The 14,041-nt window shown below is 38.7% G+C and overlaps 1 protein-coding gene across 1 annotated transcript in view; it reads left to right on the top strand.

Moving 5' to 3' along the window:
* Arsb (arylsulfatase B) overlaps positions 1 to 14,041 on the top strand; it is a 172,357-nt gene that overhangs the window by 8,346 nt on the left and 149,970 nt on the right. The window contains exon 2 of the mRNA XM_077796079.1: positions 10,713 to 10,899. Coding sequence (XP_077652205.1) covers positions 10,713 to 10,899 — 187 coding nt within the window. The remainder of the gene's footprint in view (positions 1 to 10,712; positions 10,900 to 14,041) is intronic.

The raw sequence follows: 14,041 nt of genomic DNA, 5'->3' as shown, positions 1-14,041 counted from the left end.
TAATATTGTTATATACTAAAGAATGGGTCTTATCTAAATAAGTAAATTTTAAAGAAAGTGACATTGTTCTTTTTAAAATTGCTTCTAGGCAATTCATTCAAAAGTTTCAGGCACAAAGATCTTTTTGTGCTATCTCCCAGCCTTTCTTCCCTTAGGAAGCACCTGTTTATTAGTTTGTTGGGTACCCTTCAGAGGTTTGTTTTGCCTACAGGAAATAGATTTTGTATTCATTTCTTCCTCGTTCAAAAACCTCAAGATTAAAAATGTTAATTTAAAAATCCTCCAGCTTTTCTAATGTATTGGTATACTGCTTTTCGTTCAAATAGGGACTTGAAAATACTGATTTTTTTTTTCATAATCTAACAAATTGACTGAATTCAACATAAAAACAGTCACTGTATATCTGTATTCCCAGTATGTGTTTTTTTGAAAGTTGTCTGTCCTGGGGTCTGGCTTCTCCTGTAGGTTACTGTCTCAGGCCTAGAGAAACACTGTGTTGAACAACTAAGTGCACTAGTGTGCTACACACTTAAACACAACATTTCCTGAAAGAGGTCACTATCTTAATCAAACTACGAGGATTGGCATGTCATCCCTAGGATTGGCAGGCCACCTGCTTCCTTTTAAAGAAATTAATAAGGTTAAAGAAAATTAAAGGTGGTAGACCTTAGTGGAAACAGTTCCTTCTGGGATAAAATTAAAGTAACTCTAGTCCTTGCCTTGTTCTTCCCTTGGGGACTGAGGAGGCCACTCCACCAGAACTCTATAAACCTTGGCAGAGAATAGATGCAATGAAAGATGATTCCAAGGTCTCATACTTAAGGGACCCAAGCCACATTTTTCTTAATCATGTTGGTAAACAGACTAGACACTTTCATGGCTTTTAGTTCACCCCTGAAGTGCCGCGTCCCCTCGCCAGCAAAGGAAACACGACACAGGATTCTTCCTTCAGCAGTTTATTCAGGCCTTTGTTTTGACATGTCTTTTAGCTTGTTTCTCTCTACTACTATTGTTACTCCTACTACTACTCCTACTACTACTCCTACTACTACTACTACCACTACTACTACTGCTACTCCTACTACTACTCCTACTGCTACTACTCCTGCTACGTGCCCCAGCCTTAATAAAGCAGATAAAGCCCCAATGCACAACTGCCACGTGGATCTTTCTCATAGGGTGATTTACAGCTACGTGCCAACTCTCCCAAAATAAGGAGTTGTTTATCACAGGCCACGGTGCTTATCAGCACCATCTTGTAATGGCGGCCACAGTACACAGAAATGGCTCACCATACTGAAGCATGAACCATGGACAGGAAATATAGGAAGAGGGCTGTGCAGGAACATTGTGGGTAATTCTTGACTTTTGCTTCAAGTTAGCCTCAAAAATGGGGACAGGCAGGGCCCGTGCCTCAGGCAGAGGAGGGCTGAGCTAGAGGTCTGAGGGTGGCCTCGCTGATGTTGCTGTCCCTTGTTGCCCTGAGTGGCCTGCCTGCTCCCTCATTGGCTTACCTCTGGCGGATTCCTGTTGTTGGCCACCTCTCCTGGACTCTACAGTTAGAAGTGGGGCAAGGAGAAGTTAGGAACTGGAATAAATGGGTGTAGGACTTGGGGGGAGGATATATGTCACTAGTTAAAAGGGTTCATAGGACTTTCTGGCAAAGTCATCCAAATAGGGAGAGAAGAGAAACATGTAGCCAAGAGGCCATTGGTGCTGCCAAAGAGAAAGCACTTGCTAGTCTTTATTCCTGTGCTCATTTAAGGGGATGTAAAGGATGCATTAATTTCATGGTGACCAGCAAGATGGCATCATTAAAACATGTCACAGCTCCAACACATACTGCAAAGGGAGCCCTGGTGGTGACTTGCTTTGATGGGTCCCTCTTCAGTTTAGCCAGAGTCAAGAGTCATGTTTCCAGGAGGAAAGGGGAGTCTGGAGACCTTATTTTGCAAGTATTGAAGATATTTTAAAGGAAAATTTTCACATTTTATATATTTTGCCTCCCAAGAAAGTGGAAATGAGGAAATAAATAAGTTTGGGGCTGGGTAAAATGTGAGCATTTAATGTGCTGGATTTTGTTGTTGTCATTGTTCATTGATTTGTTAGGCTTGTTATTTCAAGAATCACTTTGAGCATGAACTGTGACTCTCTGGTTACTATCTTTTGTCTTTGCTTTCTTGGTCATATTACCTTACCAAAAATTCTTTTTCTTCAGCTTTCTTCATAAATTCTTTCCTTTTCATTATAAATGCCTCTTATGTTTATAATTTAAACAGAGGAAGTCACTGAAACCATTTCTGCCTCGTTTATTCTTTTTACAAACAACATCCCTTTGTGGGTTTAGTCAGAGACTTGCACTCTTTACTAATCAATACCAAAATAAATAGATCCTTAAAACTGTCAGTGACACGGGCCAGTTTTGCAGCCTTCGTACTGCAGGCCCCGTCCAGATGGCCAAGCCAGGCTCCTGACACACATAATGTGTGTTCTGTAGTTCTTGGCTTCAGCGGCTCAGGAAGCTGACTGCATTTTAAAAGGCTTTGGGGGGAGGTAGAAGATTTTCCACTGTCCATTCATTCTGCTTGGCATCTCTAGGGATAAACCCCAAGGGGCCACAAGTGGTCCTTCACCATGGTTAAAACCTGTGGTTTAGTGGCCAAGGCACAGGCTGGAAATTGTGAACTCCTGAATGGCCACTGGCATATCTTTGGATTTTTTTTTGTGTGTGTTTCAGTTATGAAGCTTCCCTCCAGCCCCTCTAGTGTGGAAGGTAGAAGGGCAGGGCTGCTCATTTTTCTGAGCTTTGAAATACAGTGGCAGGAGGTGCACAAATATGTAGTGCAGCGAGGGTATGAGTTCACCTCACACAAGTCAGAGGGACTGGAGGGAACCTTCCTTCTGCTCAACTGGATGTTATCTCTCCTCTGTTCAGGTTGGAAGAGAAGTGGCATTGGTTGCCATATGTGTGTAGCTGTGGCTACTTAGCCCCTGATAGTTTCTCAGGAGGGTGACTGAAATGTTGTGTCCTGAGCTCCCAAATAAATATTTCATCAATAAACTGCCTAGAGCCTCAGAAAGGGGAATTGGAAGAAGTTCTGATGTAGGAGCTGCTGTTCATCTCTCCCATAGCAGGAGATGGCTTTTCTCTTTTAAGCTTATGAGACCATACTGCTAGTATCTTCTTAGGTCTGCAGAGGACAGAATAATTCATGAGCCCAAATAAACTATTAGGTTCAACAAACATGTTAATGACAATTTCTTATCAGTTATTTCATGAAAAGAACCCAGAAATAAGCCAGGTCTTGTTCCAGTTTGCAGATTTTTGGCCTTTGTGGTGTGAATGCTTGATGGTCAAGTAAAATCTTTTTGAAAAAAAGATTTGGTTTAATGAACAAGGGGCAGCCACACATGGTAGACAGGCAGGCCATCCCTTTGGACTGTCATATGTCCTACATTCAACCTTCTCTGTTCACACTTTCTCTCTGGACATTGAAGATGGGTATTAGAATGGAATGGTTTCAGGGGCTGTTGTATTTACAAGGGCTCTCTTCTTGTTTTCTTTTGATACCTGTTGGTGTCCTGCCCCCTGGAGCATGGTGGGACTCCCTAGTTCTGTGCTCAGTTCGAGTGATGGATGGGAACCAGCTTGGCATTTACCTGTTTACTGCTTCTCAACCCATTACAGCTTCCTGACTTCAAATACTGTTTGAACAGACCAAAAACATGTTTTTGGCTGTCATCCAGAGTTTGGCTTCTGCTTCCCAATCATGCCATAAAAACGCTGTGTCAAATAAATTCTCAGGCACTGAAAAGAACGAATTCCCTGCTCCATATGATTGTAGATAATGGAGGCAGACTTCAGCTGACCAACTGGCATGGTGCCTGGCTTAGGAAAACCAAACGGCAGGGCATCGCTTGGCAGTGCTTTCTAGTGATCAGAACTAATTCTCTGCATGTGATGGATGAGCTTTCCATTGAAGGATTTATTTGCATAGTATTTATCTCCACTGGGACTTTTGGACTCCATAAAATACTATCTTCACATATCCTGCTCAGCTGCCAGTTACTCTATGTTATGAAGTTTTTGAGCCCATGATCAGTTTTCTGTTGAGTAATCTTACAGTGTTAACAATGGGAAGAATCCTTTTTTGATTTAAGCGCTCTCTCTCTCTCTCTCTCTCTCTCTCTCTGTGTGTGTGTGTGTGTGTGTGTGTTCAGAGCAGGCCTTCCCTTTCCCTGGATATTATAACATCCTTATATTTCAGGATTCCAGCTGGGAAGGGATGGCATATTTCAATTAGGATAATTTAGGGAGGGTTTATTTATAACAGGACTATTTTAAAAGGTATGAATGTGTGGGGAAAGCACAAGGTGTAGTGGTGACACAGTGGAGTCGTTACTGTCCCTAGAGCAGAAGGGAGGAAGCAAGGGGACGTTCCCAGAACCTAGAGAGAGAGGCACATAGAAAAGCCTGCCTCAGACTGACCTTGCAGAGGGGCATAGGTGGCCATTGAGACAACCCAGCAGCCTGAGGCACTAGGTCTCTTTCTTCCCTCTCTGCTCCAGGCAGGGCCTTCACTGGGCCCTGTGAAGAAACCAATGAGAAGCTGGAAGGCCAAGGGTGGAGGGAAGGACTACCAGAGGGACTGGATGGCAAAGGGAATGCATCTGACACACACCCCGGTACAGGTGCCAGTTATTACTAAAAGACACAGAAAAACCTCAGAGGAAAACTTAAATTTACTTTTATTTTTAAACTGTTTAATTGAGGCATGATTGATGTACAATAAACTGCATGTACTTAAAGGTGTACATGTCAAAACTTATGTATTTATATATCTGTTTATTATCTATTTATATATTTATCTACTTATATCTATTTATATCTAATTTATATCTAATTATCTATTTATATCTAATTATACCTATTTATATATTTATCTATTTATATAATATATAATATATCTATTTATATGATATATAATATATATTTATATTTATCTATATATATTTATATATTTATCTATTTATTATCTATTTATGTTATTTATCTATTTATATATCTGTGAAAACGTCACCACAATCAAGATAGTGAAATTAAAATAAGCACTTTAATTTAACAGTTAAGATATTCTGTGTGGTTCCTCTAGGAAGGTGTGGAAAGATATCATGAAATCCAGTCAAAGGAAATACTATTGCAAGTATTATTGGCTCTGAAAATAGAATACAGGGCCATGTCAAAGCCTTACAAAGGCTATTTAATTATAAATTAATACATAAGAAAACAAAGATTGTGTATTTGAAAGTTTTTTTTTGGGGGGGAGGGGTGGTCTATGAAGGGAAAGCAAGGAACAAGAGACGGGTAAGAGAGAAATGAAAAACGGAAACCAGGCAGAGGTACACACGAGAGTTTATTTGTCAGAGCTGAGAAATAAAGGCCATCTCTCTATCGACGGAGAGAGGCGAAACAGGCTTGGGTTCCGGGACTTTTATGGGGCAGGTTCAGGAATCAGAGCTGGGGTGGGTCCTAATGCAGGTGGTTAGGGGTTGGGTTGGTATGAGGGAGTGGAGAGCCTTTCTCAGAAATGCCCTTGGGTAGGAAAGCAAAACTTTTTCCTTAAAATGGCAGCTATCACTTAAGATGCTGTCCAGATGTTAAGCAAGGACCTTATAGTCTATACTTTGTATCTGTTTATTGCCAAATATTTACAGTAAAGTCAAAATCAGTGAATCTGTTCTGAGTAACTGGTATTTGAATTTGAGAAAATTAGCAATAGATAAGTATTTAGTTAGTACCAATGGGAAAGTAGATTGATCGTACATTTTATATGATGCACCGTAACACACTACAGAGGGCAGATCCAGGCCTATGTGCACATCTCTGTAAGGCCACCGTCCTCCTCAAGAAGGAGTATTGTTTTTGATAACATTACTCACAGTTGGTGTAATGACAATGGTTGAGTGTTTAGAATATACTTGGCATTTTATGTTACCTTGGTTAATTGTCCCAACAACCCCGGAAGGCAGATAAATATTATTTCCTTCTTTTACAGTTGAGGAATTTGAGCCTAACTTTCTAATTTACTGAAGTTAGTAAATCACTGAAGTCTCTGCCTAAGCTTACAAAGCTAGTAAGTGATAGAGCCAGGATGGGATTTAATTCCCTGAGGTTTATCCTATTTTGCTTTAAATTATAAAGCGAGTAAATCACTAGCAAACACATGCTCACCATTTATTGGCAACAGAATGCCTGCTACACACCTGCAGTGGATGGGGACACCAGAGTGTTGTGCCTGGGTTGAGAACGGGTGCTTTCCACCCTCAGTGTTCCCAGACCCCTGTGTATTCTTGGGAAATCAGGACCACCCAGTGCTAAGGGAAGCTGACATCTGGTGCAGTCACTTCATAGAAAGAAGAGCACCTCCATGGGGAGCCTAGGACAAAGAGGGAGACAGGTGTCAAGTCTTAGGGAAGGGCTGGCAGGCAAGGAAGCCCTTGGGGACACCTGATACCAGGGGTGTGGTGGCATCCATCAGTACAAGAGCTGTGACAGGTGTGCCCTGGCTTCTGTGCCAGCCTTCAAACTCACCAAGCTCTTGGAGTCTTTGTTCTTCTTTTTCCTTGGGTCTGCATTGGTCTTGCCCCAGATTTTTCAACTCACTTCTTTCTTTGCTCAACTGACTGTTCAACTATTTCCTCCTTAGGGGAAACTTCTTTTGCCACTCTGTCTTAAGTGTCACCGCTGTCACTATCACTTCATTCCTACTTTATTTTTCCCCATAGCAAAGATCATTATCAGGTTTTATAGCATCAGTTCTCAATCTTTTTTGATCTTAGGATCTCTGCACTTGATTAAATATTAAGGACCCAAAGAATGTACAGTTATGTGGGTTATACTATTTGAAATTTGCTATATCAGAAATGAAAACAAATTATAAAAATTGTTCAATTAAAACAAGCAATAGCTGGGTGCGATGGTGCATACGTGTAATCCCAGAGGCTCAGGAGGCTGAGGTAGGGGGGTGGTGAGTTCAAAGCCAGCCTCAGCAACTTAGCAAGCCCCTAAGCAACTCATCAAGATCTTGTCTCTAAATAAAATATAGAAAAGGGCTGAGGATGAGGCTCAGTGGTGGAGTGCCCCCGGGTTCAATCCCTGGTACCAAAAACAAAAACAAAAACAACAACTAAAAACCCCAGCAATAATAAACCTATTATATGTTACCATAATATATATATATATATATATATATATATATCTCCCCGTATTTTTCCAAACAAAATGACTGAGATATCATTTTAGTACTTTTTGTACATCTTTTCTGTTCATGGAAGATAGATTGTTACGCTGTTTCCTGCCATTCAGTCTATCGAAATATATTGCTCTGATAGAAGATGATGTAGACAATCTGTCCTTACATAGATATGTAGTTTACCTTTTTATGGAAAAGGGACAGTTGTTTTAATAAAATTTTTATATATAGACAACCCCAACGTAGAGGGTTTGTGATTTTTCACCTTCACGGTGGTATAAAATGTACCCACACAATCGTTTTTCAGCACAGTATTTAATAAATTACATGAGCCTAAATGATAACAATTATAAATAGACTTTGTGTTAGGTGATTTTTTTTTCCCCACCAAAGGCTAGTGTAAGTGATCTGAGCACATTTAAATTAGACAAAGTTGGGGCTGGGTTTGTGGCTCAGTGGCAGAGCATTTGTCTAGCATGTGTAAGTCATTGGGTTCGATTCTCAGAACCGCACATAAATAAGTAAATAAAATAAAGGTCCATGAACAACTAATAAAAAAGGTAAGGATGTTTAAAAAAAAGTTAGATAAAGTTAAGCTATGATGTTAAGTGGGTTAGGCATATTGTTTTTTATTAGAGCATTATATTTATACATAGTAGTTGGGTGCCTTTTGACAAAATCATACATGTGTGGAATTTGACTTAAGTCCCCATTCCCTCTCTTCTCTCTCTCCTCCTCCCTTCCACATTCTCCTCCCCCTATTCAACTGATCTTCCTTTCATTCATTTATTTATTTATTTTTGATTGGTACTTTCTACATATACATAGAGGTGAACTTCCCTGTGGCATATTTATATATGCACATTGCATGATTTTGTTAAATTCATCTTGCATTTCCTTCCCTTTCCTTCTCTCTCAATCTCTTTCATCTACTCTACTGATCATTCCTATATTTTTATGATATCTGACCCCACTGCCTGCCCACCTTCTTTCTCTCAATCTGCTCTAGTTTCCACCTATGAGAGAAAAAATTCAACTGTTGATTTTCTGAGTCTGGCTTATTTCACATAGCGTGATGTTCTCCATTTCCATTCATTTACTGTCAAATGACATATTTTCATTCTTCTTTATGATTCAGTAAAACTCTATTGTGTATGCAGACCACATTTTTTTATCTGTTTATCTATTGATGGTCATTTGGGCTGATTCCACAATTTGGCTATTGTGAATTGTGCTGTTATAAACATTGAAGTGGCTGTGTCGTGATAGTATGTTGATTTTAGTTCTTTTGGATAAATACTAAGGAGTAGGATAGTTGGGTCACACAGTGGTTCTATTTCTAGTTTTTTGAGGAATGTCCGTATTGCTTTTCAGAGTGATTGTACTAATTTGTAATCTTACCAACAATGTAGGAGTTTGCCTTTCTCCCCAACATCCTCACCAGCATTTATTATTATTTGTGTTCTTGATAATTGCCATTCTGACTAAAGCAAGATGAAATCTTTTAAAAATTTTATTTATTTTTTTACTATTAGAGCTTTATAGTTATACATAGTAGTTGGGTTCATTCAGATAGATGAAACTCAGTGTAGTTTTGATTTGCATTGCTGTGTGATTGCTAGAGATGTTGAACATTTTTTTCATATATTTGTTGGATATTTGTGTTTCTTTTTTTTAAGAAGTGTCTATTTAGTTCTTTTGCTCATTTATTGACTGGATTATTCAGTTTTTTGGTGTTGATTCTGGATATTAATCCCCTGTCAGAGGAGCAGGTGACAAGGAATTTTTCCCTTTCTATAGGTTCTCTTCATGATCTTAATCATTTCCTTTGCTATGCAGAAAAAGCTTTTTAATTTGATGGCCTCCTACTTATTGATTCTTGGCTTTATTTCTTAAGCTTTAGGGTTCTTTGTTAAGGAGTTGATACTTGAACCTGTATGATGGAGTGTTGATCCCAGGATTTCTTCAAGCAGTTGCAAGGTTTCTGGTGTAATGTCTTTCATCCATTTTGATTTGACTTTTGTGTAGGGTGAGAGATAGGGATCTAGTTTCATTCTTCTATGTATGAATATCCAGTTTTCCCAGCACTGTTTGTTTAAAAAGCTGTCTCTTCTCCAACATATATTTTAGTATGTGGGTTTGTCTCTGTGTCTTCTGTTCAATTCTGTTGGTCTTCAGGTCTATTTTGATGCTGATACCATCCTGCTTTTTTAAATTATCATACCTTTGCAGCATAATTTGAGATCTGGTATTGTGATGCCTCCTGCATCCTTCTTCTTGCTCAGGACTGCTTTGGTTAGTCTGGATCTCTTATTCTTCCACACAATTTATTTTTTTTACAGTGGTGTAAAATGTTACCCATACAACCATTCTGTTTTTCACTTTCAGTACAGTGTTTAATAAATTACATGAGCCTTAATGATAACAATTAGACTATGTGCTAGATGATTTCATCTCACCAAAGACTAATGTAAGTGATCTGAGCACATTTAAGGTAGGCAAAGTTAAGCTATGATGTTCAGTAGTTTAGGTGTATTAAATGCATTTTCATCTTGTAGGTTTATCAGGTGGGTAACCCCATTTATAAATTGAGGAACTTATATAATTGTGGACATTCAATTTAAAAAAAAATTTTAGTTGTAGACAGAAACAATACCTTTATTTTTATTTATTTATTTATTTATTTTTGTGGTGCTGGGGATTGAACTCAAGGCCCTGTGCATGTGAGGCAAGCACTCTACCAACTGAGCTATATCCCCAGCCCCAGTACCTTTATTTTATTTATTTATTTTTATTGGTGCTGAGGATTGAACCCAGTGCCTCACATGTGCTAGGCAAGTGCTCTACCAATGATCCACAACCCTAGCCCTCAATTTTGATATTATACCAAAATTCAACAAGTGGTTGTTTCTTAAGGGTTAGTTGCTTTACCCTGGGTGTCTTTCTGTGAGCCTCTCCCAAGCAGTAAGGGCCATTTTAAATGAAAATTTGAGCATTGTCTTTTGAGATTATTGTTTACACAAAGTAGAATAAGAAATACCAATCTTAAATTTCATTATACTGTTAAATAACATTTTACAAAAGAAAGCTCTCTATCTTCAAAGATGACAAATATCACCTTCTCCTGTGCACAGGATTTTTTTCCTTGATAGAGCCATAGCTCATATTATTGTTCCTCTTTTTAGGAAGTGAAAATTTGAGTTAATGGTTTCTGACATACTGCCTTGATAAATATATGTTAAAATATTTTCTGTTGGAATGCTTTTATTCATCTTTTCAAATCCAGTTTAGGTTCATTACCTTAGTTGAGTGAGTAAACTGCCTTTCAGAAACATTCTTAAACCAGCTTAGAGTTAAACTTTCAAATCAACAAATATGTCCAATAAATTAGGCAGCCACTTTACTTGTTTACAATGTTTCAATGTCACTAATCCACAATTTTGTGTTTATCTCTTTAAGATACACACAGGTTTACAGCACCAAATAATCTGGCCTTGTCAGCCCAGCTGTGTTCCACTGGATGAAAAACTCCTGCCCCAGCTTCTAAAAGAAGCAGGCTATACCACCCATATGGTTGGAAAATGGCACCTGGGAATGTACCGGAAAGAATGCCTTCCAACCCGCCGAGGATTTGACACTTACTTTGGTAATGGAAATGCCTGTGTTTCTTTAACGACTCAGACACTGCAGTCATCTCATAAAACACACCCAAGTGTAATCAATTGAAACAACTGGAAACTTGAACACAGAGTGAATCAATGCAGTGGAGCTGCTTTCTAATGTTACTTCTATAAACAGGGCTCTGTGCCAGCCTGAGTTGGGCATGTGCCCACAGCAGGCCAGAGCACTAAGCACCACCTTGGGGCTTTGGAAGAGTTGCTACCTACACACCAGAGACCACTGTGCCCTCTGAGAACCTTCCCCAGAGGGGATGCAGGCTGATTTTAAATTATGGGCAAAAACCAAATACAAGAGTATTTCCCTTTTCTCTGATAAGCAGATAATGAGGGGAGGGAGTAGGGAAGGATGGAGGAGCTTTGGATTGGGCAGAGGAGAGGGGAGGGGATATATGTGGTGGGGAAGGACTGTGGAATGAGATGGACATTCTTACCCTCTATAGGCTTATGATTACACTACCAGTGTGACTCTGCACCAAGTACAGCCAGAGGAAGGAGAAGTTGTGCTCCATTTGTGTAGAATGTGTCAGAATGCATCCTACTGCCATGTATAACTAATTAGAACAAATTAAAGAAAAAGAATATTTCCTTTACAAAAGTTCATATATTTTTTCTCTCCCTGGACTACATTCAGGCTTTTTTTTTCTCTCCCTGGAGAGGGTGGGAGAAGACTCTTCCATTGGTGTCTCTCTCCCATCTGTGAGATCTGTTTTTAGAATCACTAGGTTACAGAAGATCAACTTAAAAATCAATAATAATAAATTGGGGAGGACAAATAAAAAATGGTAATAGGAAGATAATAAGAAAATCATAAGCATTTTTTTGAACTTGGTAGCCCTATAAAAATAAATGTGAAACCTAAAGTTTGTTTTAAAATGTGCCCTCTTTCAACCTATTTTAAACTGGGCCTTAATTAATAACCTATATATCTTGCCAGTAACTATGTATTTTTCTGTCAGGTTCTTTTATATTGAGCTATCTTTCTGTCTAGTTGTCTTGCTGTCTACCTGTCTCCCATCTGCTTCTTTGTTCATTTACAACCTGCCAAAGCCAAAAAAGGAACACACACTGAACATAAAAAGTTTCAATAGAGTAACAACATTGAGTGAAGAGAAAAAGATAAAATAGTTTAATGGCATCAGATTACAAAAAAAAGCTTCCTGGCTCTAGGTGGGCTTCACATTCATCTCTAAGATGTGAGGCTTCTTATGTACAAAGTAAAAAAGAAAAAAGTAGAAAGGAAGGGAAGAAAAGAAAAAATCTGTAAGAGTCACATTATTCACAAGATAAATGGAAACAAGATCTGCAGGAATAATAAAGCATTTTCTGTCTTTTAGACCTGAGAGAAGTTTCTCCTTTGGGACAGGTAAAATGGACAACATCCTCAAAAATATCATTTTAGTAATAAATTGCTTATAGATACACCTTGAGATGTTCTCTTCCATTCAAGCTAGGGCCAAAGTACAAAAATACAATTTGGTACAAAGGAATGTGCATGGAGGCCAAAACAGTGTGGTCATAGCACATGCTTTGCTGGTTCTCGGGTTAAAAATCAGACAGGAGAGCACTTGTATGCTCTCCCACCCAGGTGTTCCAGCAGACAGTACTAATCAACTATGATGTTCTTTTTGGATGAACCTGAATATATCTTCAGTACTCTTATATAGCTGCCAAAAATCAGGCTTGAGTATATGACCACTTTGCTATCTTAGAAGTTCTAGAGGACCAAACTGCTAGTACATTCTTAGATGAGTTGATGTGTATGCTTTGGCAAGAGGATGGACTGTGGATATTTTGAAATTTTTTATTAAAAACAAAGTCATGTACTTAAAAATTCAGTCGGACAAAAAATTGTCTTATGAAAATAAAGAAGCCTGCCTAGATTTAGCCAAACAGTTGAACACCCTATAATTATGTGAAGGGATGCTTGTAGTCAAGAAGAGGATGATGACCACACAGCTGTTACTACTGCTACAACTTGAAAAGTAGACAGGTAATTGGGGGATGGTTGTACAACCCTGAGAATACACTAAAGAGCAAAGAATTATATACTTTAAATGGGTGACTTGTATAATCATGAATTGTGTGTCTCAATAAAGATATGAGATTTTTATTGATTAGTTGTTCAAAAAGCATTTTCCAAATTTTCCCAGAAAAACACAGGCTGCCATCATCTTTAGGCTCAGCATCTGAGTTCAAATTTGGGAACTGCTGTTATGATGAAAAGCACTGTGTGATAGTCACGTGGTTGCCTGGTTTCAGTGTGGCCAACCATGTGAATAGAAGGTTCTGTTTCTGGAATTCCCTTATTTGTAATATGATTTCAATATTTATAACTCATACATCATCTAATCATACATCATCTAATCATATCCTATGCATATATTCTCCCAGTGATGGAAAAATAGTTTACACTTATAGATATGGAATGGAAGTGATTTCCTCAAACGAATATCCACTAGTTGTGAAAAACCCAAACTAGAAGTCCAGTTTCTTATAACCCAGAAAGGTCCAGTTCTGCTACCACATGAGGAAGCTGATAGCTTGAGAGAGACAGTGACTGGGAAAGAAAGTCAGCAGGTTGAAGAGGAGAATTTGTCCTAAAAGTCCATCTTGCTTAGGTGGTTCAGATACAAAGCTCATGTAAGGGTTTTGGGATGTCGGGGTGGATTTTAGACTCAGGCCCAGATCAGGGTCATAAATGTGGGAGTCAGCTTTTCTGACACACATGCTGTAGTTATCTGACGTCACCAATTCTGGGTTCTGTAACTCTGTAAGAAGAGTTACTAATTAAAAAGTTTCCTTTTTCGGGAACAGCTAACCTTGCAGTTGTTTATTAAGACATAGATCAGGGAAGAAAGCAAAAGGCAACTTCTGCCAGAGAACAGTCTTAGCCCATTAGGTGGCTTCCATCAAAGTTTTCAGCTACAGCACAGCTAGTGCACCACTAATAATATATTGCTCAGCTGTCTGACCTCCAATAATTAGGGGTTTTTAAATCAACTCAAAGCAAGGGAAGCTAGAATGTTTATTTAGATTTTCCTCAGTTTCATCCTGATGACTCTTTGTTTGTTCATGTTTTTTTTTTGTTGTTGTTTGTGTTTTGGTATG

This window comes from Urocitellus parryii, chromosome 1, assembly GCF_045843805.1.
Source record: "Urocitellus parryii isolate mUroPar1 chromosome 1, mUroPar1.hap1, whole genome shotgun sequence".
Taxonomy (NCBI): Eukaryota; Metazoa; Chordata; class Mammalia; order Rodentia; family Sciuridae; genus Urocitellus; species Urocitellus parryii.
Note: the sequence above shows the minus strand (reverse complement) of the source record. Positions and strands in the feature narration are given on the sequence as shown.